At 35.1% G+C, this 25,830-nt stretch overlaps 1 protein-coding gene, 1 long non-coding RNA gene and 1 pseudogene across 2 annotated transcripts in view; 2 read left to right on the top strand and 1 right to left on the bottom strand.

Annotated features, from left to right (window-relative positions):
* Positions 1-2,589: 2,589 nt before the first annotated feature.
* On the top strand, positions 2,590-6,536 carry LOC145241313 (actin, adductor muscle). Its single transcript, XM_080104124.1, has 2 exons — positions 2,590-3,074; positions 4,882-6,536. The coding sequence occupies exons 1-2, from the start codon at positions 2,949-2,951 to the stop codon at positions 5,884-5,886; spliced, it is 1,131 nt and encodes a 376-aa protein (XP_079960250.1). The 5' UTR covers positions 2,590-2,948; the 3' UTR covers positions 5,887-6,536.
* Positions 6,537-6,679: 143 nt separating this feature from the next.
* The window catches only part of LOC145241314 (uncharacterized), a 41,336-nt gene continuing 22,185 nt past the window's right edge, over positions 6,680-25,830 (top strand). Inside the window, exon 1 of the long non-coding RNA XR_013862538.1 lies at positions 6,680-6,909. This is a non-coding gene — a long non-coding RNA (uncharacterized LOC145241314). The remainder of the gene's footprint in view (positions 6,910-25,830) is intronic.
* LOC145241716 (5S ribosomal RNA) lies at positions 16,095-16,212 on the bottom strand (annotated as a pseudogene).

Below are 25,830 nucleotides of genomic sequence, written 5' to 3' on the forward strand. Positions count from 1 at the left end.
CGGTAACAATAGTGCATAAGCGCCATTTTCAGTTTTCAGAAAATATTGCCCCCCCATTGTTATTAGAAATCTGTTTTTTTTTTTTTTTTGTTTTTTTTTTTGCAAAACTCAAATTTCATTTCTTCGAAAACTTAATTTTCTACCTCATCGTTTTTCGTAATTTTGGGATATATTCATTACTATGACATGACAATTCAGTAGATACCATTCGTTTCACTTAAATATTTCAATTTTCGAATTTCGCTACAATCACGAAAAATCAAGAAAAATACGACGCTACATCAAAACAATTGTAATAAAAATTTTAAAAATTAATAAAATGTAAAAGATTAATCACAAAAGGGAAAAATATCTTTACAAATAGAAAGCGAAAGTGAAAAACCGAAAAGGGGAATTCCGGTGGAGAAGAGAATGAAAAAGTGATATTCTTACAGAACCATTCGTCTTCAAACCGGTTTTTAGGTTTTCGTAGGCATTTCGGACTGGTGAAAGCGAAAAGATTGCTTAATTGAAAATTAGAGATGAGAGCTATTCTATAAAATTATCACGAAAGTGACCAAATAATCAGTAAACTTCAAAAACTTCATAACGAGTGTTTTACAATCCATAGAGGTACGAAAAAGTTATAAAAAAATATAACAAATGTTATTAAAGACAAGATAAGTTACTTTACCTAACTGGATAAGTTTAAATGTTTTTCGGTTCGAAAAACAAAAACAAAACAACAAAACAAGTAATGTTGAACGCTGCCGGAGAACAAAAGAGGACTGCGCTCTATTTACATCTTTGAGCGTCTCGAGAATCACTTCAAGAAAAAAAAAATTGGCAGTAGAAACCCACCCAATAAGTGTTAGTGACATTTATTGGGTGGGTTTCTAGCGCCATTTTGATTTATTTTGAAGTGATTGTCGAGGCTTCAAAGATGTAAAGAGACATCGTGGCCATCTTTTGTTCTCCGGCAGCGTTCGACATTACTTGTTTTTAGCCCCCCCCCCACAAAAAAAACAAAAACAAAAAACGTAACACTTATCAAGTCAGGTAAAAAGTAACTAACCTTGCATTTGATAACATTAAGTTTTTCGTACCCTGGATTGAAAAACAAATCCATAAAGCACTAAAACCTTATCCAGCTAGGTAGAAGAGTAACTTATCTTGCCTTTGCTGACATTTTTAACCACTTTTTCGAATTTCTGGATTCGAAAACAAACTCAGAAATGCTTCTAAACCGAAGAACAGGTAAAAGCATTAACATCAGAGGAATATTAAAAATGTCGGGCAATTTTAAATGATCATGGCATAAGACAGTTAAGGTTTGATAAAAATACGTACGAATAAAATGACAAATATAATTTAAGGATTCCTTGAAGTTATAGGGATACATTTTACAAATAAAAACATTTTCGTAATAGGAAGAGCATAACGGCCGTGAAAGAATTTACAGAAATTAAGCGTTAGAAATATTGGTTCACTGCAAGCATATTTTCGATGTTATAAAAAAAAAAAAAAAAAAAAAAAAAAAAAAAAATCGCTAAAAAATTTTAGAATTGTAAAATTTTAAGGCAATTAAAAATCGGACTAAAATGTGAAAAAAGAGGCGGCATTAAAAATATATAGCCAGCAAAACAAATAAAAATAAATTACATGAAAAAAAAAAAAGGATAAAATAATGTTACCAAAGGCAAGATAAGTTACTCCTCCCACTTACATTGATAAATTTTGTGTTTAACTTATTTTAAAGCGTTTATTCATGTTGAAACAAAAGTGGTTTTTATATGGAGTTAAAAAGAAACAGCAATTTCGTTATAGCAATTTAGACCCTCCATACTAAAAAAAAAAAAAAAAAAAAATTCATATACATTCAATGAATGTCGTGCGAAAATGTAATTTTCTACGAGCATTTTTTTAATTTTCGATTTGATAATTATCAAGGGTTCAAATAGCTGTAACGAAACAGATTTGTGTTTTAACTCAAAGTTGACAGTGCATTTATTTCAAAGGAAATAAATGCTTTAAAATAAGTAAAAACACTTATTAAAATCGGTAAAAGTTATCTTGCCTTTTTTCTTTTGTTAGCTATTATAAAGAAAATGCCCGAAATCCCAATAAAATTCTCTAAGAACTACAGTAAAATGAATATTATTACTTATTCGAATAAAGTTTTTCAGTAAAATTAATATTTCTTATAGTGATGTAAAAAAAAAAAAAGCTAAAAAACGTGGAAATATACCTGTTTAAAAAATGGCAAAAAAATGCCATCATAATGAGGGGGCATGTTTGAGGTTTTGAAGATTAAAAAAAGAAAAAAAAAACGGCTCCTTTTTTCTGTATTCGTTCAACTTTGAAAGTTTAGTTTCCACAATACTGTAATTATTTTTTGTTCTTGAAACAAAAAAAAAAAAGTAGAATTAGTATTTGCCATTCTTCATGTTGTTTTTCCTTTTGTTTTGAAATGGAATTGAGAGAACCGAAGACGCTGCTGGCCAGACTCGTCGATAACAACGACTAAGCACGAAAACGATGGATGGCTGTAAGCGCCATAATAATCCCAGACTTCCATGTTTTTTTTTTCGTCTGGCTAGCTCTCAGAAAGAATCAACAACGGCGACGATGACGACCATAACACAGCTCCATAAGTGGCTATGAATGCTCGATTCATTCTTCCTTCTGGTAAACGACCAGAAAATCGCGGCGAACGACATTAGCGGAACTCGTTCTGAAGACGCCATGCCCATATACGTCGAAGGGCGTGACCATATTTGGTTATGCTTTAGACCGGCTGCCTGGTTTTCTGGGAAACTCTTGGCGTAGTTGAATAAAAACAGCACGCGCCACTGTTCGTTCGCCAGTTGCTCGTTACAGCTCAGTGTTTAAGGAAGGCCAGCAGTCGCCGAATACCAGTAGAAACTTATTTTCTTGTCTTTTCGCAAAGTCAAACTTAACCCATCAACATGTGTGACGACGACGTTGCCGCTTTGGTTGTTGACAATGGCTCCGGTATGTGCAAAGCCGGATTCGCCGGAGACGATGCTCCACGTGCTGTGTTCCCATCTATTGTTGGCAGACCCAGGCATCAGGTGAGTTAAACATTTTTTTTCATAAAAAAAAAAATTGTTTTAAACATCACTCAATTTTTATTTCACTTAAAATTTACCTCTTAACTTAAACATTTCATTTAACTTTGAAATACTTTTAGAAACCAACTCTAAAACAAAACGATGTTTAAATTTCATCTTTACTTTAAAAATAAAATTCACTTCATAGAACAACTCACGTCTTCAATCTAGTGGTTTTAATTGTTTTCGAAAACCCTGAACATGTTGGCATGAAACCCCAACCTTAATTTCAGTTTAGAGACTGGAAGTTTCTATGAACTACTAGATTTTTAGTTTTAGCGAACATATATTTGCTTGAATACTGGTATAAAGCTCAAGACAATTCGACTTAATTCCTAAAAGAATCTTATATTCTAAAGAATTCATATTCTTTAAGAACGAAATCAAATTAATCTTATCTTTGCACTTATATGAAATTCTTAATCGCTTCTACGAACGTCTTATTTTGAATTTTCTTATAGAACATAACTTTTTGTCCCAACTCTACTTTACCAAAACAATTAGGTGGGGGTAGGTTCTGCTTAAGGCAGTGCTGCCATATTTCCATTGGAAAAAAAAAAAAAACAAAAAAAAACAGTTAACCAAAAGACTTCCCAACCATACATGGTAGTAGGGATTTCAGGCGGCAGTGCCAATCCAGACCCTCCTCCCATCTCGACATTTGGGATGGGAGGAGGGTGATGTGAACTTCGTCTTAACACATTCCGCTCCTTCGGCTGGTCATATAAGGGCATAACTCTATGCCACAACTTGTCTTGCTATCTCCTTCCACAATCGGAAAAGAATCTTAACTGATCGACTTAATTTTTTTTTTTTTTAAACTTCTTTCAGAAGCCTGATTTTAATTTCTTCTAAATTAAATATTAATAAAATCTATAAAGCATTGTTTTTAAATTACTTCGATTAATTTCCTAATAAACAGAAAACTAAGTCTATTTTTATTTTCTACAAACATCTCATTTAATACAATTAAATCTTCGGAATTTTAATTCCGATGTGCTTTATTTTATCCTGTTTCTAGATAATTTTGTATTTTTAGTTTAGATTCTAACTAAAATCTTAGTACCCTATAACCGAAATTATAAAAAATGGAACCAAGTTTAAAGGCCCTTGGTACCGATGATGACCCTCCTCTCCAGTGACACAGCGTTAGTCTGTCGCTGGTTATTCTAAGCAGTTATACTTGCGAGGAGTATACACATCGTCGGTAAATTTTTACTTTGTTTCCACCTTAATATTATTGCATTTAAATTCTCCGCAAATATTTGCGAGAAATTTAAATGCGATATTCGTTTCAACATACCAGAAAATGTAAAACACGCCGTTTTTAAAAGAAATGTTAAGATAGAAACCAAGTTAAAGAAAGAATTACTAAAGTATTTAAAGACCCAAAACGCTTACCAAAGTAGTAACCACGTTTGGTTTATGCATACACTGGATTTATCGTCTATCTTAAAAATGTAGATCTTTTCTACGAGATCTATTCATTTGTTTTTGGAATATGAATCTACGTGTTCGTTCTGAATATCGCTTGTTTTTCTTCCCTAACGCATGAACGAACCGTAGATTTAGGGGGTCCTTATGGCCGTGTACGTATCGTGTCCGTTTCTTAATTGGAATTTCTTTGAAAGATTTTTGCCATCAAAGATTTTTTTTTTCTGGACAAAATCTAAGATTCTTAATTAACGCTCTCTTCCCTCTCGATCCCCTTTCCGTCTTTTCTCGCTTTTCTGTTTTAATTTCTAACTGTTTTTTTTTTCTCTTTCAGGGTGTCATGGTCGGTATGGGTCAGAAAGACTCCTACGTAGGAGACGAGGCCCAGAGCAAGAGAGGTATCCTTACCTTGAAATACCCCATTGAACACGGTATTGTCACCAACTGGGATGACATGGAGAAAATCTGGCATCACACCTTCTACAACGAGCTCCGTGTCGCCCCCGAAGAGCACCCCGTCCTCCTCACAGAAGCCCCCTTGAACCCCAAAGCTAACAGGGAAAAGATGACCCAAATCATGTTCGAGACCTTCAACGCTCCCGCCATGTATGTTGCCATCCAGGCTGTCCTCTCCCTCTACGCTTCCGGTCGTACCACCGGTATTGTTCTTGACTCCGGCGATGGTGTCACCCACACTGTACCCATCTATGAAGGTTACGCTCTTCCCCACGCCATCCTCCGTCTTGACTTGGCCGGACGTGATCTTACTGACTACCTCATGAAGATCTTGACCGAACGTGGTTACTCATTCACAACCACCGCCGAGAGAGAGATTGTCCGTGACATCAAGGAGAAATTGTGCTATGTTGCTCTTGACTTCGAACAGGAAATGGCCACCGCCGCCTCCTCTTCCTCCCTTGAGAAGAGCTACGAGTTGCCCGATGGTCAAGTCATCACCATTGGTAACGAGAGATTCAGGTGCCCAGAATCTTTGTTCCAACCTTCCTTCTTGGGTATGGAATCTGCTGGTATCCATGAAACCACCTACAACTCCATCATGAAATGCGATGTCGACATCAGGAAAGATTTGTATGCCAACACTGTGCTGTCCGGAGGTACCACCATGTTCCCCGGTATTGCTGACAGAATGCAAAAAGAAATCACTTCCCTGGCCCCCAGCACCATGAAGATTAAGATCATCGCTCCCCCAGAGCGTAAATACTCTGTCTGGATCGGCGGTTCCATCTTGGCTTCTCTCTCCACCTTCCAGCAAATGTGGATTAGCAAGCAGGAATACGATGAGTCCGGCCCATCCATTGTCCACCGCAAATGCTTCTAAACGCTCACTCTACAAATTCTCCTCTTTATCCCTTAACTTAAAGAAATCTCGGATTATTGATAAATACGCTGGACGAAGGAAGTTCTTGTAAGAAAACGAATATCACTAGCGTGCTTTGGTTACCATAGTGAAAAGAAACATCAAAACCCTCTCTCTCAATTTTTTTCTCTCTCTCGCAGCGATGCCGGTTCTTTAGAAGGGGAAACAAATGCCACCAAAATTTGACTTAAGTCTTAAGACAAAACAAAAACAAAAGAATCTTGGAATACAACTAACAGGAAAACATATCTGGTATGAAGGCTGTCTGTATAAGAAATAAACAACTGACTCTATTGCTAAAAAAAACAAAAATATCCCGTTTAAGTTCGGGGAGGGAATTACCGACGCAAGAGCAACCAACATCAAAGACGGTCCAAACAGAACTCGGATTTAGTCTTGCCTCGATTTAACTGGCAGTTTAATATTTTGTTAACATTCAAAACTAACTTTAATCTTGGTCAACAAAGCTGAAACACTTCTGCTCTTATTCAGTCATTTCTGAAATTACAGAAACGACGTTCTCGCTATTTAAACAGTAAACTGTTTTTTTTTTCTTCAACGTGTTAAAACGTTGTCTTTATTCAGAAATAAACGTTGGAATTCCTTTAAAACTGTCTTTCTCCTTTTTTATGACTTCTTCTGAGTGAAACAAACTGCATGACTAAACCATTTGTAGCTTTTAAACTTAACCGCATGTTTTTACTTGTTTAACTTTTCTCTTCGCATGTCTTATAAAAAGAACGTTGACATTTCTCTCCTCCTGCATCTTATCGATCTACTCTGATCGATAATTTGACTTCGATCTTGTTTATGAAACTGAGGCGAAAAGTGCAAACGTTTTATTAGGTTGCTGCAAAAATGTCTTTCAACATGAAGTTGAATGTCAAAACATTTTTGTACCAACCTAATACAATAGTTAAAACATATCTACAGACGACACGTAATCGACTTCGATTTCATCGATTGGCCCATCTCGATTCTCAGGTAAATTTTTTATTTTTTATTTTTTTATTTAGCTGTTTATATTAAATCCAATTAAATATTTATCCGGATCTCACCCATTTGCGTTCAAGTGATTAATTAGTCCTGATCGATCCAATTCTGTATCTTAGCTACTTATTTATTTTTTTATAATTCGTTTATTACGCATATCAACTTAGTTGAGTCCTTACCTGTGATCTACGCTATAGGAAATAAACGGTGTTAGTAAAATTAGTACCCCTTCACAACCGTCAAATTACGTTCCACATTAAAAAAAAAAATATATATATATATCGATACTGTCTTTATATATTTATATTCATAACCTGACATTCAAATGTTTACTTAAACGCCTTTTCACTTTTTTTTCCCCCATAAATATTTGAAAGCTTATGAATATTTTAGAAGCAATATCAAAATTGTACAAAAATGAATCTAATCGTGGAACGTAATAGTGGGGTCGACAATTAAACTTACACCGTCTGTTTACTATAACGTCTCTAGTCACTTAATATGCGTGATCGCCCAATTCGATTCGTAAATAAGTCTGAGAATTGACAATATTTCGCTTATCCTCTTAATACTTTATTTCCTAACTAGAATTGTCTGTAAGTTACTTTCGGCAGTTTAAAGGCTTCATTGCTTCAATTTTTTATTTAATTTAACAACCGCTCTAATTCATTACTTCAGTCAATTTATTACAACCGTAGTTTTTGAATATTTTAAACTAAGATTTAGAAATTGCTAAAAATTAAGTAACTTTGAATTCCCGCCTTAGTTTCCCTCGCAACATATGCGTCTGTCGTGTATGTGCACTTTTAATCTTTCATAGTATGAAACTGCAGTTTAGTAACTGAACATATGCAAGAGGCAATAGATTTCAACTTGAAAAGCTTCATTTAAAACGCGATTACGTGTGTAATCTTAAGAACACGCTTGAAATGTGTTTATATACTGAACGTTTTTCTCTCACCATGAGAAATGTGACACTAGGGTCAGAATATTGGATTATAAAGCAAGCGTCCCACAGGAGGAATACTCTGATTCTGCAAAAGATGCCTGAACAACTCCACCAGCATTATACCGCAACACAGGACAGTTAATTACAAGAATGTCCTAACTTTTTTTTTTTTTTTTTTTTTTTTTTTTTTAACTCTAAATGGTTCCTCATTTGCTAATATTTAAAACTTTATCTCCTTGTATTCAGGCCACTAAATTGCGGATTCACCTATAAAAAAAAACTCTTCAAGTTGGTTATAAAATAGTCAACTCTTTCGAAGATGACATTGTCCGGGTTGGGGTTCTTTGTCTACTCTCCCCATAAAATATTTATTTATTTTTTTTCATCTGGAAAAGTAGATATCCTTTCAGACTCTCGCTTCCTCTTTATTTTAATTACCCCCCCCCCCTTTGTTTTCGATGAGGTTAGGCACAAGGTCAAATGTTGGCTTAATAGTGCAGCTATGCAACAAAATGGATTCGAAATTGGTCCACTAGGATTTCAGTACATGTTGTTAACCACGGTCACTTTTTTTTTTTTTTTTTTTTTTTTTTCTTCTCGCTTATATATAAACCGCCTAAACCGGTAACAAGGCACATACCACTTAATGCTGATATTAACGTCTGTGTCTGCCCGAGCTTACTATCGTACCCCCAGAGAACCAAACAAAAACAAGTTTCCCTTCGTCTTCGAGGCCGAGAAGAAATAAACCTCCAACTTTTTTGTCCCCTCTATACTTGCATATATCTACTCTCACATAATCCGCTCGGTGGAGCATGTTCAGTAAATAGATCTTTCCGACTTCCTGTTTCAATCTTGTAACTTAAAATCTTTTGCATTTGCTTTGACTATTTTATATTACTTCTAATCAACGGAATACGAAACTACTAGTCCCCACGCACTGTTGATTTCCTTATCCACTCTTTACAAACTTCATGTAGACCAATAACATATACTGAACAATCTACTACCGGTCGTAAAATACACTTTCTTGATTATTATATTGTATCCAGTATATAGTAATACCCATTTCGTAAAATACGCTTAGTATATTTTAATTCATGCAGATTTCGTATTTATTATGAAGTCAATACTCGTTGATTATTATATTGTACCTAATATATAGTAATTTCAACAGTTAAAAAAAAAATGACGTGAGTGTATATAGAATCGAAACCAAAACATATAGCGTTCCAGCCTTAGTTGTTAAGTTTAGAAAACTTTTCTTTCCCACACCCGCTCCAACTTATTTGTACGTGCATTTTGTATAATTGTGTGTATAATTTTACACGAATTCCCATTTTTTTTATTTACTTGTATTTACTCTTTCGTGATAATTTAATTTTTTTTTTTTTTTTTTTTTTTATTTCTGTGTTATACCAACAATTAACTCCCGATGAGTTTATTGGCGAAAGGGGGGCTCCTAAGGGGTTTCCGTGTATTATTTTTCATGCGCTATATAAGTTTTATACCGTTAAAGATATGTTTTTCTTTCAAGATACCACATTAATATGGATAGAAACACAAGTATTTACTCATTTTCGGAAAGTTGTTTTTATTATTGGTCACAATATTGCGTACAATTGTTTCAGCCGCCAGTGTTGGCATATAAGGATATCATTGTTCATAAAATTATAACTTGCACAAACTTGGGCTTCCTCTGAGATAGAGAGAGAATTGAAATAACACCGGCCCTTCTCCGCTTACCCCGACATTCTTTGAAGTCGCCCAGGACTTATTACACGACTTTTGCAATGCCGGTTCAGAAGTGCAACCCTTGCTTTATTATAAGCATACACCTGCACTCTTACAGGGAGTTGGGATATCGATTGTCTCTTCCTAAGAACAAGTTATTTCTAGTTAGTTTTAAACTTTTTACCAGAAGTACGTGGTCTTTGTTTCTGCAGACAAACGAATTTTATTTTACTTTGAAAAGTTTTGTATTTCCAAAAATCTTTTTTTTTCTGGTATCCTTATTTACTACACGAGGGTAGTTAATGTGAAAAACAATTCTAGCCCTCTCCCATAAAAAGGGCACTTTAGATTGCAATAAATGTGATTAATTTAATAAAATAAATAAAAATCGATTTATTCGAAAGGTCTATTTTTAATGTGTACTTGAACAAATATTGACTTTGTCTAAACCTTTTTTTTTTTTTTTTTTTTTTAATACTTACATTCACCCCTTGCAAAGCATATCGCCACTTGGAAGTAAGGGGCTAGTATTTGATACCATGCATTAGAAAGATTAACAAGATGTTGGTTTACATTACATTTAAACTTCTGTACTGTCAGGGAAGCAGGTAGCAGTAAAGGAATTCCAAGTCTGACCGTTCGAGGAAAAAAAAAAACTATTAAAGCTTTCTGGCATTTAGGGATCTCAACAGTGAAGGGATGTGATTTTGTTGCTAAGCAGGTTTGTGCGGGATATGTACATCGAGGGGCACAAGTTAATCGGAGAACATTCCATTAAAATAGGCAGAAGGATGTTACATTACGGCGATGGGACAGAGGTTGAAGCTTAGTTTGCAAAGCGGAACCTCTTGGATTGAAGACTGTTTTTTTGGACCCTATCCAAGAGGGAGAGACTAATGGTAGATGCACCAGCCGAGGTTGTATTTTTTCTTTGCGATTTATTGTTTATGTTAACGTCTGATGTTATGAAGATTTACAAGAACAAATAATACAAAAATTAGGAAGAAAACTGTCTGCTCTTTTGTTAAACGAAACATCTGAACAATAATAAAAGTTGTTTGATTACTGAATCAATTTTTTTTTTTTATCCAAATGCCAAGGATTCATATTTCACTTTGCGTGTTAGACCTGACGTAAGATATAGGCGAAACTACGTCATATTCTTTCTTTTTCTCTTAGTTCGAAAGCTTGAATGTTTTGTATTTTTACCCCTGTCACTATCTACGTAACACAATTCCAAACAAATTTCTACTATTGACTGTCTCGTTGGCAGCAATGTTTGGTATGAAGTCAGTTCACAAAGGGTCACTGGTAAGCGTACAAAAATAGCTTTGAATAGAGTTGTCGACATTCCCCAATAGGACCGCCTCAGACGTCCAGCAAAACGCCTACTCTTCCATAATGAGATAATGGCTGGGAAGATGGTCTTCTAGGACTACACTAAAGTATGCCCCATTTCGACAATGAAGGATCTGCCAAAAAATCGGATAAAATAAGTTGGTTTATAGCCGATAGTGTAATACGCTTCTACTAAGTAAGTGGCCGGAAAATTGGGCAAAAGAAAAAAATGGCGCTGGAAAAAAGAGCAATTTTGGCAAGATAGGAAAATCGGGTCGATTATGGAATAAATATAGGTTGAAAGTAGATTTAAGAACCGTTCTTGCGGGGATAGAGTTTTAAATATGTTTAAGTCCCCATTAAGCTATATATCTATAAAAGTGAAATTGTGTGTGTGTGCACGTTTCCCTCAGTGTCACTTCAGCCTCACCAGTTGGGAGGATGCTGCTCTTCAGAGGGGTATATGGCGAAAGATGGTCCATGAAAGCACGGTTGCCGCAGAGAAAGAAGAGATCTACTACCAACATAGCTCCTTCCGCATCTTCCACTACCCAGACGACCACCCACAGATGCCCCCACTGCAATAAAGTCTGTGGGTCGTATCGGCCTCCACAGCCATCTGAGGGCCCACAAATGACCAGACCTCACCAATGGGAGAACAATCATACTCGTCACGAGTAATTGCTGATAAGAGTACATTTCCCTACCAAACTACTCTGTCAATTTTTAGTCTACAAACTCGATATTTAACATAAGGGGTATTGAGATCTGGAAAGATCTTTTTAATCAGTTTTTGGCCAGAAATTTGGCTGTCAAGAGGTCAAAGTTCAATGATTTGATCTTTGAGAACTCTATCAAACTCCTCCGCCAATTTTGGGTCTAAACACTTGAAATGTAAGGTATAGGTTACTTGGACATGGATCAAACTTTTTAATTTGGTTTGAGCCCAAAACAATAAATGTTAAGGGGTCATAATTGGGGTAAAATTTTGTAAAAAATTTGACCTCTGCAGTCAATTACTCAGCCAATTTTTGCTCTAAATATTTGAAATTTTAAATAAAGTGTATTCAGACATAGGGAAAGCTTTTTAATCGGCATTTAGCCGAAAATTTGGTTGCCAAGGGAACAAACTTAAAAAAAGTTTAACCTTTGCGGTCTCTAGCAAACTATTCAGTCAATTTTGGGTTAAACATTTGAAATTTTACATAAAGGGTATTCAGACATGCAGCAAGTGTTTTAATCAGTTTTTTTGGGGAAATATAGCTGCCAAGAGGTCAAAGTTTAAAGAGTTAGCCTTTGCAGACTCTACCAAACTGCTCCGCCAATTTTGGGTCTAAACACTTGAAATTTTAGATGTAGAGTAACCTGGGCATGAGTCAAACTTTTTAAATACACACACACACACACACACACACACATATATATATGGAGTTATGAACAGTACATAGGTCTCTAGCAAAGCAAGGCTGAACTGCTAGTAATATTTAAAAGTATTCATTTTTATATCTTAAATTTTGTTTTCAAGCAAATAAAATCGATTTTTTAAGTATTTGTTCTATGAACATGTTCATTAATTATTATTTTTTTTTTTCAAATATTATATTAATACAAAAAGTAAATTATTCACGTGATTAAATCCATACATGTCAGCCATCTTAATATTTTGTTAATAGTTGAAATTTTTTTTACTTTTTGACTGTTCGAAATTTGAAAGGATATTGGAAGTCTTTAAACTATCGAATTAAAAGCGAATTTATTTTTTAAAATATTGACACTGTAATTGCAATTCAGTTTTAATCATTTGTTGCCATGATGTCATCTAAAATAATTTTGTTTTAATTTTTTTTATTACATTTTCACCCCAAACAAGGCACATTGCCACTTTGGTGTAGGGGGCTACTGTCAGGGGAAACATCTACTGGGGTACTATGTAGGGATTAGGGCAGCGAGATGTTGGTTCACGTTGCACTTGAACTTATGCATGTCAGTACAGTTGGGGAAGCAGTGACCTGGAATGGAATTCCAAAGTATAGCAGTTCTGGCGAAGAAACTACTGGAGTAGAAAGATCTTTTACATCTAGGGATCTCTACAGTGTGGGGGTGGGATTTTGTAGCTTGTCGGGTCTGTCGAGGGTGTTCACGTCGTGGGGGCACAAGTGCTTGCAGTTCTTCAGAGCATTCACCATTATAATACTTAACTACAAGCTTATTTACTACATGTCGAGTGGTAAAATACGCTTAAATATATTTTAATTCATGCAGTTTTTGTATTTATTATTACAGAGTCATTTATCTGTTGAATATTATATTGTATCTAATATATAGTACTGATTTTAAAAGTAAACAAAACAAAACAAAAAAATGTCTTTGGTGCCATCAGCTAGAATCGAAACCAAAACATTTAACGCTTCAGTCACGTCTCCTACCAATGTAGTTATCGAGAGATAGCCAAGAAAGATTTAAGATGAGACGAGTTGAAGAAATGACTTGATTATGCAGAAAAAGTAAAAATATGTCGGCAAGTTGCAATGAACATTTTGCATGTCAATTTGCCGATATATGTTTGTACGCGTTATTCGTTCATCCAAACAAAGATTTTACTCGTTATAAACTGTCTTTGGTGTATGATTACTATTTCCTGTTAATTTCAGTGCTATGTGACCCCAGTAGTTTGAGCTTATCGGTTAAATATTTACACACAGACAGACACACACATACATCTACTGTTTTATTTATATAGATTTTGAAAAAAAAAATGCTTCTTTCTTTCAAATAAATTGTTGTAACATTTTTTATATTACACTTTCTGATTTATAGGCATTTCAGCCCGGCGTTGCCCAGATGTTTGGAGGTGTATGTTGAGCACCCCCCCCAAAACGGTCATTTTTTAAAAATTTAACTCCTATTATGACCCTTTAACATCTATTGTTTTGCGCTCAAATCAAGTTATTAAGTTAGATCCATGTCCAACGAACCTATATCTAAAAGTTCAAGAGTTTAGAAACAAAATTGTCGGAGGAGTTTGGTTGAGTTCTCAAAGATCAAATCATTGAACTTTGACCCCTTAACACCCTAATTTTTGACCGAAAACTGACCACAAAGATTTTCCCAAATCTCAGTACCCTGTATATCAACTTTCGAGTCTGTAGACTAAAAATTGACATTGCGTAGGGAAATGTACACACACAGACACGTTCACTTTTATATATATATACTAGCATTTTAGCTCGGCGTTACCCGGGTGTTTGGGAGGTGTATGTTGAGCAAAGAAAGAAAAAAGGGGGTCAATTTCTTTAACTTTTACCCCTATTATGGCCCCTTAACATTTATTATTTTGGGCTTAAATCAAGTTATTAAGTTAGATCAATGTCCAAGGAACCTATATCTAAAATTTCAAGTGTTTAGACCCAAAATTGGCAGAGGAGTTTGGTAGAGTTCTCAAAGGTCAAATCGTTGAACTTTGACCCCTTAACAGCCAAATTTCTGGCCGATAACGGATTACAAAGATTTTCCCAAATCTTAGTACCCTGTATATCAAATTTCAAGTATGTAGACTGAAAATTGAGAGGTATTGCATAGGAAAATGTACACAGACACGCCCGCACACACACATACACACACACACACGTTCACTTTTATATATATAATAGATAGATAACGAATAATCTTTTGGAAGATTAAAAAATATAATTTTAAACAAAACAAAAAGGATAGAAAGTCTGATTTTCCTCTGGGACTGACAGTAATGTTTTTAATCATCTTTTTAATTGAATTAAATGTATTATTTACTCGTATCACATATATCCACTCAGACTTTAAAATGTTCGTGAATTTTCCCTTGGCGGCAGTGGCCTTTCATTCCATTCCTAAGGTGGGAAGGACGTAAATAAGTCTTAGTGTCTTTAATAAAATGTGCTCTTGTGAAATAGCATTCCCTCCCCCTCAACGCCTCCGATTAATACCACAGGCAGCAAAATCTCACCCCTTCACTGTTGAGGCCCTTGGTTGCTCTATTAGTTTATCTCTTTAGAGTTAGACTTTGGAATTCCACCCAGTTCCCTGCTACCCTGACTGTATTGACATACAGAAGTTTAAATGTAATGTGAACAAACATCTTGCTGCTCAACTTCCCACAGTCCTCTTTTAAATAGGAGCCAAAATAGTAGCCCCTTGCATTCCAAGACGCAATGTGCTTTCTTTGAGGTGAAAAGTTGTGAAGAATATAATGGAATCTTTCCAAGTTTAACTTATAGAATAAACTGAACGCATTACTAAAAAGTGAACCAATAATTTATTAAATGTCTTTATTTATAATCTTAAAATGTGCTGCTTAATTGATATCAGTTGAAAGAAAATTTGACCATGACGACTGGAAAGAAAGGGCGCGTCGTACATGTTCGCTTTTTAAATTCGCTAGGCGTCGTCTTTTTGAAGAAAAAGTTAAGATCAAATTTGCTTAGTCACGTCTGTAGGTATTACCCCCCCCTCATACGTCATATTTTATTTTGCCTCTCTACACATCTTTCGTTGATGCCTTACAAGTCCGACATGGAAAGTACGGGGGTAATATACATACTCATTACCGTTACGCCCCCCCCCCCCACTACTACTAGAGAGTGGGTAACCTAATCTGAGAAAGAGAGGTTGATGTTTTTAGGGCGGGAACCGAATGAGACCAATGCCTTCTCTCCCCTCGTCGTCTACTTCATCGGTTTTGAAACGTTATCTCTCCTTTGCGTTTGTTTTTCTTTTATCAATTTTAAACATGCCATTCTCATGAGAGGGAAAGAGAAGATATTTATGTCTTGAATTGAGCAAATAAAAATGTTTTTAAACCCAGTGGAAATATATTGGTAAGCCACATCGCAAATTCATGGGTCATAACAGCAGAAGAGAATGGTGTTATTTTATCTTGGCCAAACAAAAATCAAAAACTTTTATTTCTCTTATCCTTCCGATATGGTAAGTGGAAGCCTCCGTTCAGTCTCGAAAGACAATGGATACTTCCCTGAAAATCGCGCGTGAAATCGTGAGGCAAGTTTTGCGCAATCTCCAACCACACCTCTCCTGAATCGGCACTACTTAAGTCTGATAGCAAGGAGAGTCCACTCTGGTTTCCAGGACGACTGGAAACAATTCTGAGATAAGCAGAGAATGCATACAGCACCTGGAATTCCCAAATGGTCACCCATTTTAGTACTGACCAGGATCAACGTTGCTTAACTACTGGGATCAAACGGGAACCAGTGTGTCAACGTGATTATGCCGTATCACCGAAACATGGCATCCTTGTATCTGCTTTACAAGTATTTCAATGGCAAGTTCGTTTACAGAATCAAAGCACTAGTTCCCCTTCGACGATAATACCCCCGAAAAACCCGACCAGCAGCAAAATCCCACCCCTACACTGTAGAGCGTAAAGCCTTCTACTCGAATAGCTTTTTCCCCCGGACTGCTGCACTTTGGAATCCTCTCCCGGGCCCCTGCTTCCTTGAAAACAGACTCTCGCTGTCCAACTCTCTAAATAATATCCCTGCAAATATGCAAATCTGGTCCCAAATAGTAGTAAATCACGACTAAGTGGGTTTGTGCCTTGTTTGGGGTGAAACAACAGTAATAATAATGAAAAAATATGTGATGAAAAAACTTGTGAAAAAAAGAGCTACGCGACGAGTGAACTAAAAAAAAAATTATTATTATTATTTTTTTTTTACAAGGTGGTCACCACTTATAAAGGCCCGGAAGGCACTCGAAGATAAGGGTTATTGCGTGTACAGTACGTTAGTGTTGAGATTTGATAAAGTGTCTTACTTAAGGGGGCGGTTCATCAGCAATTTTTTTATTTTGGACTTGTAGATATCCAGGTTGTAGTCAGGTGGGAAACAGGCAGACGGAACAAAGTTCCACAAGCGTGCACTTCTAAGAAAGAAGCTTTGTTCATGGAATCTACGTTTTGGTTTTGGCACAGATAAAGGGTGGGGAAAATTACTGACAGTGGTTTCAGCTAGACGAGTGTTTTTCGTGAAAGATTGGCGAGGGGGGACCATAGATTGGAGCTCAGGTAAACACTTGCCATAGAAGTAACGATAAAACAAAGACAGGATCGCAACGTCTCTCCTGTGTGAGAGAGGTTGCATGGAAAAGAAAAAGGCATCCTCCACTAAGCCACGAAGCCTATTTTGTACTCTGTCAAGGCAGGGTAGGCTGTTTTTAGCAGCTTCTGTCCAGATGTGGCAGCAGTACTCCATCCTTGGACGTACTTGGCTTTTATATAGATAGAGAATTGCATCAGCAGTGAGATATCTTCTGGAGCGGTAGAAGGATCCTACCATTTTTCCAGCGACCTTGGCAACAGACTTGATGTACGTGTTCCATTGTAGGTCAGGAGTAAAGATCAAACCCAGAAGCTTATCAAAACATGGAACCTCCCCTAGACGAGAGCCATTCATTTCAATTGATGCCAGATGGGGATCAGAGCGTTGATGATGTAAAGGTAGGAGCTTGGTTTTAGATACATTAAAAGTAACCAGCCACCTCTTCCTCCACTGTACTACGCGCTCGAAACCAGAGGGGAGAGAATCAGAGAGGACTTTGTAATTTACGGCCTTAGATGTGTTGCCATAGATGATCGTGTCATCAGCATAGATGTCAACGAATGATTTAAGTATGTGTTTTGGGAGATCATTGATGTAGATCAGGAAGAGAGTTGGGCCCAGGATGAACCCCTTAGGGACTTCAGCATTAATGCTGAGGGCCTCTGATTTCTACCCATCAACCACTACTCTTGTGAGCCTATCAGAGAGAAATGATTTAATGATTGAGAAAATATTTCCAGTTATACCGTAGCTGAAAATCTTGTGAAGTAGGCCCTTATGCCATACCTTATCGAAGGCTTTTGATATGTCAAGAGCAATTGCCGGAGAGAGGAAACCTTTGTCAAGAGATTCACTAATCCTATGAGATATAACCGTTAGCACATCTGCTGTCGATCTGGCAGAACGGAAACCATATTGCATATCACTAAGAAGGTTTTTTTTTCTGCTGAGATGGTTGACTACTTCTCTATTTAATATGGATTCCAGCAACTTACTCATGGCACACAGGAGACTTATTGGTCTGTACTGAGAGGGAGACGACTTATCACCCGAATTCGTAAATACAGGGCATACTGATGAGATTTTCCAGGGTGGTGGGAAGCACTTCTCCTTAAGGCAACGCTTAAACAGTTTTGTAAGTATGGGAGCAAGTTCAGGTTGAAGCTTTTTCAGCACTATAATTGGAATGCCGTCAGGGCCAGTTGCTTTACTGGAATCAAGGGTCGTTGTGTTGAAGGTACTGTTTTTGAACATCATTCATTTTTTTATGAATCACATGATATTGTTGGCATTCGTTTTCTTGATATCTTTCTTGTTAGAATTCTTTCTAGAAAGACATCTGCTACTCACGAGAGGAACCGCCTGAAGGTTAGAACATCCCTGAGTAAAAGTGTTTCCGTGGAACGAACAGAACTCGAACTTGGTACACACAGGTTGCCATTCCGCGTCTTTAACCACTAAGTTACCGTCATCTCTCTGAAGCTACTATTGAAGATAAGACATTATCAAAAGAAAGACAAAGACTATTGTTATGCAGTAATTTTTTTTTTTTGATAATTTATTGTTATATTTTCGTTTGACGGTGTGTGTACTGTGTATAAAACATTATACACACATGTCGTCGTCATAGTTGTCGAATTCAGATTCTTGTTTGTCTGTGTGTACAAAATTACTCGGGCGCCGAATTTGATTTATAAAAAATGGTTTATGTAAGAAAGTGGGACAGTCGAAACAACCTTGTACACATTAAACAAAGAAAGACACAGATAGATGCATAGCATACACCAAGCCACACTGTGACTGAGACCAGCGTCCTGGATACGTCTTTCCTACTTGAAATTTTCCTTCCAAGATCTCGGAAATCACTTGGTTTCGCAACTTCCGTTTGAGGTCACCTCTGACCCATAAAAATATCCCTCATACTTTTATACACACCCTGTCTGTTTGTCTGTCTGTGTCTGTCTGTCTCACTGTCTGTCTCTGTCTGTATGTCTGTCTCTGTCTGTCTGTCTGTCTGTCTCTGTCTCTGTCTCTGTCTGTCTGTCTGTCTGTCTCTCTCTCTCTCTCTCTCTCTCTCTCTCTCTAATTCTTATGCATACGTTAGGGGAGACAACTAAGCACCCCCCCCAAAAAAAAAAACCTAAGTAAAATTCATCACAAAGCAGCAAAACTGAAGCTGGATTGCCAGGACACTATATCAAAAAATGTAGGCAAATTTGGGCATATTTTATTGGTTTTAAAATATAGGTTCCTTTTTATCAACTGTCATAAAATTTAAACCATAGAATAGTATTATAATCTTCAGAAAGCCTGCAGAATTTCATGTAGTTTCATCCCATAGAACCAAAGATATCAGCATTTCAATATTCAATTTGGATACGATGAGAAGTGATATACAAATTACCATTAGCGTATTAAGCTCTTTGTGTAAAAAATTTTAGCTTAGGTATTTGGACAATGTTAAAACATTGTTAATTCACTGCCCGCATAGTAGCACCCGAATAGCGCAACAGTTAGAAGCCACGTCTGTCGTTTGGGCGGTCGGGTTTCGATCCTGGATTGAGGTAGTTGCTTGTCTAAGCGAAACAGTACTGTATGTGGATGGCATATATATATATATATATATATATATAGTCATCCACATACAGTACCGTTTCGCTGTTTCACAGCTCATCAGTGCGGCTAGACAGGCAACCACCTCAAGGATTGAAACCCGACTGTCTGTATGGCAGTCAAGGCTCCTAACCATTACGCTATTGGCGGCCGCTGAACGAGTAGTGAATTTAACGATGTTTTGACATACCGGCTTCCTCCGAAAGAGGAACTTTAATGGGAGTATGAAATTCACAAGCGGTCTCCAGTCGCATATATATATATATATATATATATATATATTTACCTATATTTATATATATATATATATATATATGTATATATATATATATTTACCAGTGGTAAAAAAACCGGACTAGAGTGCTCAATGTGTAGCCAGAGCAGTATATAGGAAATTTATTACTGTGAGTCCAGAATGAGTTTACATATTGTTTCAGCTAAAGGAAGATCCTCAAAAAGAGGAAATATCCAACTAGCATCGTCTGAATTCATAGATGGATTAAGTTATAATATCAAATAAGAATGGAAAAATCGTAGATGAAGGGGAGTTAGAAAAGAAGAGGGAGTGGAAGGGAGAGGACGTTGGAATTTAAAGTAGTAGGAGTGTATATAATAAGAGGGGGGTTATAATTGAATATTAATTATGTGTTAATTCTTATATACTTTTTTTTTTAGTTTATAACGGTTTAAAATTAAAAGACACTATTCTTATTTATAACGGCATAAGTAACAGTTAATCTAAAGGATCACCATGGCAACAGGTTGGAAAGTTAATGTTAGTGGGCATCATGTGGTGAGAGGAGGAAAGAATGGGTTGCAAATGGGGTTTAAAATGATTTAGCCGGGCGGGGAGAGATTGTAAAATATTAATTATTTATTATTATTTATTATTTATAAAAAAGGAAAGAAAAAGAGAAGGAAAATAGGAGGAATAATTAATGAATTATATGTTACATGTTTATTTTGATAGTATAATGATAGGTAAAAATATCAGTAAGTTAATAAAATAATAAATTCAAAAATTCAAAGATTATTAAGGAATGTTTATGATAAGTAAATAATACACACACACACACGCACACACATAAATACACATACACGCGTAACCTGTACAACGTACGGACACACATCAATGGAGAAGAGCACATTCCTAAGTATATATAAAAACACAAATACGTAAACATATATATATATATATATATATATATATATAAATATATACATATATACATATATATACATGCATATACATGTATATAAAAATCTATACACACATACACACACACACACACACACACACACACACACACACACACATATATATATATATATATATATATATATATAAATAAATTAGCCGGGCAGGTAGAAATTATACGTTACAGGTTTATTTTGATAAAAGTAAAATTTACTTATCATAAACATTCCCTTAAGAATTTTTTAATTTATTATTTTATTTACTTACTGATATTCTTACCTATCATTATACTATCAAAATAAACCTGTAACGTATAATTCATTAATTTATCCTCCTATTTTCCTTCTCTTTTTCTTTCCTTTTTTATAAATAATAAATAATAAATATTTTCAATCTCTCCCCACCCGGCTAAATCACTTTAAACCCCATTTGCAACCCATTCTTTCCTCCTCCCACCACACCATGCCCACTAACATTAACTCTCCAACCTGCTGCCATGGTGATCCTTTAAATTAACTGTTACTTATGCCGTTATAAATAAGAATAGTGTCTTTTAATTTTAAACCGTTATAAACTAAAAAAAAAAACGTATATAAGAATTAACACATAATTAATATTCAATTATAACCCCCCTCTTATTATATACACTCCTACTACTTTAAATTCCAACGTCCTCTCCCTTCCACTCCCCCATCTTTTCTAACTCCCCTTCATCTACGATTTTTCCATTCTTATTTGATATTATAACTTAATCCATCTATGAATTCTGACGATGCTAGTTGGATATTTCCTCTTTTTGAGGATCTTCCTCTAGCTGAAACAATATGTAAACTCATTCTGGACTCACAGTAATAAATTTCCTATATATATATATATATATATATATATATATATATATATATATATATATATATATATATGTATATATACCCCTTTTTTTGCAATTTTGTAAGTTCCAAATCCCAGCGACTATTGATCAGAGTTTGACAAGTGAAGGCTCGTTGGAAAGCTAAAAACCTGACTTGCGTAGTGGGTTATGTCACATTAGACATTAAGGTCGCAAATTAAGGGGATAATCCATCACCATTTTTACAGCCATAAAATGTTTTGGTAATTAGAACAGTGAGCCCTCACTTTTTAAAACTATAATTTCTTCATATCTGAGAAACTACACGTTTTCTAGAATTTTAAACTTTATTTTCATTTTCATCACCCTCGAAAACCTATGTAATAGTGATAATTTTAAAGGATTTTGAGTGAGGAAAGAAACTGCAGCTTTACTATGTCTCATAATCATTTGTTTTCCTAGTTGTGCATATGAATTACAAAGTATATGACATTTCCCTAAAACTTTTGGCCTTGATGGAGGGGAGACTAAAACTTGCTGTTATGGTTTCAAATGATCTGAAATAACAGCAAGGGCAGACTTGATTCTAAATCTTTCTCCTATGTTTTATCTCTCCTCTTGGTTTTCATACATATATTTCACAGTGTATAAGGATTATTTGATAGTGGAGATATTCATAATCGTACCTTATTTCCAAAAGAGGGGAGATATAAAAAATGAGAAATATTTGGAATCAAGTCTCCCCTACTGTTTTGGGAGTATATATATATATATATATATATATATATATATATATATATATATATATATATATATATATATATATCTACACACACACATATATATGCAGATAGATAGATAGATAGATAGATGTTTCATATACATATAGTAAGTTATACTGAAAATTTACGCATAAAATTTTATCTTCATATATTAATCTATGTGATTAAATTAAGAGGTCATATACTATATATATATATATATATATATATATGTATATATATATATATATATATATATATATATATATGAGAGAGAGAGAGAGAGAGTAGAAAATAAAATACACAAACACGCATATATATATATATATATATATATATATACATACAATATATAGTGATAAATAGTGATATATAATAAATCGCAAGATTGCACAGCTAAAAACAAAATAGGTTTAAAACTAGGTTTAATAAAATTCATGCTAAAATTGTTCGCAAGATGAATAAAGTACTTGGTAGAATTCAGTTGTAAAGTTACACGGTTCTGGATGTTTACAATGAAAGTACAACTGCGAATTTCTTAGGACTTCTACCCAGTCATGGCTGACAGAATGAGAGCATGCTACCCCGTAGATTAAATAAAGGTTTCTGTTCAAAACTCCGAGCAGATTCCCGAGTTCAACAGAAAGATTCCCGAGTTCGACAAAACACTCCTGAAGAAGGTCGGAGATTATATCGACAAGAACACTGAACATATCACACAAGAGGAGAACAGTAGTCCGAAGAATTTAAATAATAGGAATGATTTTGGTCTGCTCTAAATGCACGAATCGCCATTAGAATTGAGAAAATCGTTATTATTGATACTTAAAACTGACATGTTGAATTGGATAAGTAAATATACTTTCTCTTGGACTTTTGACATTATCTTGACGTTCTATTGTATCAATTGTAGTCAAAGTGTTGTAAGAATTCGGGCAGTGGATTTTATAGTTAAACATTGGCATCGGTGGCGTGTCTATTATAATAAGCGTCAATGTTTATCTTAAGACCGTTATCATTTCCAACTGAATTTTGAACAAATTTAACATAGAAATTCAATAAAGATATCTATCTATCTATCTATCTATCTATCTATCTATCTATCTATCTATCTATAAAAGTGAAATTGTCTGTGTGTTTGTGTGTGTACATTTCCCTACCATCTACTCTGTCCATTTTAAGTCTACAGACACGAGATTTGACATCAAGGGGTAATTGAGATTAGGGAAAATCTTTTTAATCGGTTTTCGGCCAGAAATTTGGCTGTCAAGGGGTCAAAGTTCAACGATCAGACATTTGAAAACCCTACCAAACTCATCAGCCAAATTTGGGTCTAAACAATTGAAATTTTATATGTAACTTACTTGAACATGGGTAGAGCGTTTTAATTTGATTTGAGCTGAAAACAAAAAATATTAAGGAGTCAACATTGGAGTCAAAGTTTTAAAAAATTTGACCTCTATGGTCTTTACAAAATTACTCAGCCAATGTTTGGTCTAAACATTTGAAATTTTACATAAATTGTATGTAGACATGGGGCAAGCTTTTTAATCGGTTTTTGGTTGATAATGTGGCTGCCAAGGGATCAACGTTAAAAATATTTAACCTTTGCGGTATCTAGCAAACTATTCAGCCAATTTTGAGTATAAACATTTGAAATGTTACGCAAAATGTATTCAGACATACAGCAAACTTTTTAATAAGTTTTTTTGGGAAATTTGGAAGTCAAGAGGTCAACGTTGAAAGAGTTGACCTTTGCAGACTCTACAAAACTCCTCTGCCAATTTTGCCTTTGAAATTTTAGATGTAGCTTACATGGACATGTGTCAAACATTTTAATATATATATATATATATATATATATATATATATATATATATATATATACATGCACATAAAGTTATGAACAGTACATAGGTCTTGAGCAAAGCCGGGATTAATTGTTAGTATATCTATAAAAGTGAAATTGTCTGCGCGTGTGTGTGTATTTGTGTGTGTGGATGTCTGTGTGTGTACATTTCCCTACCAAACTACTCTGTCAATTTTGAATCTACAGACTCGAGATTTGACATAAAGGGTATTGAGATTTTGGAAAATCTTTTTAAACGGTTTTCGGCCAGAAATTTGACTGTCAAGGGGTGAAAGTTCAACGATTTGATCATTTAAAGCCCTACCAAACTTCTCCGCCAATTTAGTGTCTAAACACTTGAAATATTAAATGGACATAGATCAAACTTTTTAATTTGATTTAAGCCCCAAAAAATAAATGTTTAGGAGTCAAAATTGGGGTCAAAGTTAAAAAAAAATTGACCTCTGCGGTCTCTTCCAAATTACTCAGCCAATTTCTGGTCTAAACATTTGAAATTTTACATAAAGTGTATTCAGAGATAAGGCAAGCTGCCAATGAGTCAAAATTCAAAAGATTTGACCTTTGCAGTTATTAGCAAACTGCTCAGCCAATTTTGGGTCTAAACTTTTGAAATTTTACATAACGGGTATTCAGATATGCGGCAAGCATTTAAACCAGATTTGGTTCACAATATTTCGCTGCCAATAGGTCAAAGTTGAAAGAGTTTATCTTTGCAGACTCTACTAAATTCATCCGCCAAATTATTGTCTGAACACTTGAAATTTTAGATGTAGGTTACTTGAACATGTGGAAAACCTTTTTATTTTGATTTGAGACCAAAATAATAAAATTGGAATTAAAATTTTAAAAAATTACCTCTGCAGTGTCTTCGAAATTACTCAGACAATTTTTAGTCTAAACATTTTAAATCTTACATAAAGTGCTGAACTGCTAGTATATCTATAAAAGTGAAATTGTCCGTGTATGTGTGTGTGTGTGTGTGTGTGTGTGCATTTCCCTACCAAACTACTGTCAGTTTTCGATCTACAGACTCGAGATTTGACATAAAGGGTATTGAGATTTGGGAAAATATTTTTAATCGGTTTTCAGCCAGAAAATTGTCTGTCAAGGGGTCCAAGTTCAACGATTTGATCTTTGAAACCTCTACTAAGCCCCTCCGCTAATTTTGGGTCTAAACACTTAAAATTTTAGATGTAGGTTACTTGGACATGGATTAAAGTTTTTAATTTGATTTAAGCCCAAAACAATAAATATTAAGGGGTCGAAATTGGGATCAAAGTTAAAAAAAAAGACTTCTGGTGTTTCTACCAAATTACTTAGCCAATTTTGGGTCTTAACATTTGAAATTTACATAAAGTGTATTCAGACATAGGACAAGCGTTTTAATCGGATTTTGGGCGAAAATTTGGCTGCTAAGTCCAAAAGATTTGACCTTTGCAGTCTCTAACAAACTATTCAGCCAATTTTGGGTGTAAACATTTGAAATTTTGTATAAAGGGTATTCAGA

Source organism: Euprymna scolopes, chromosome 20, assembly GCF_053919585.1.
Source record: "Euprymna scolopes isolate OS-2025 chromosome 20, ASM5391958v1, whole genome shotgun sequence".
Classification (NCBI taxonomy): Eukaryota; Metazoa; Mollusca; class Cephalopoda; order Sepiida; family Sepiolidae; genus Euprymna; species Euprymna scolopes.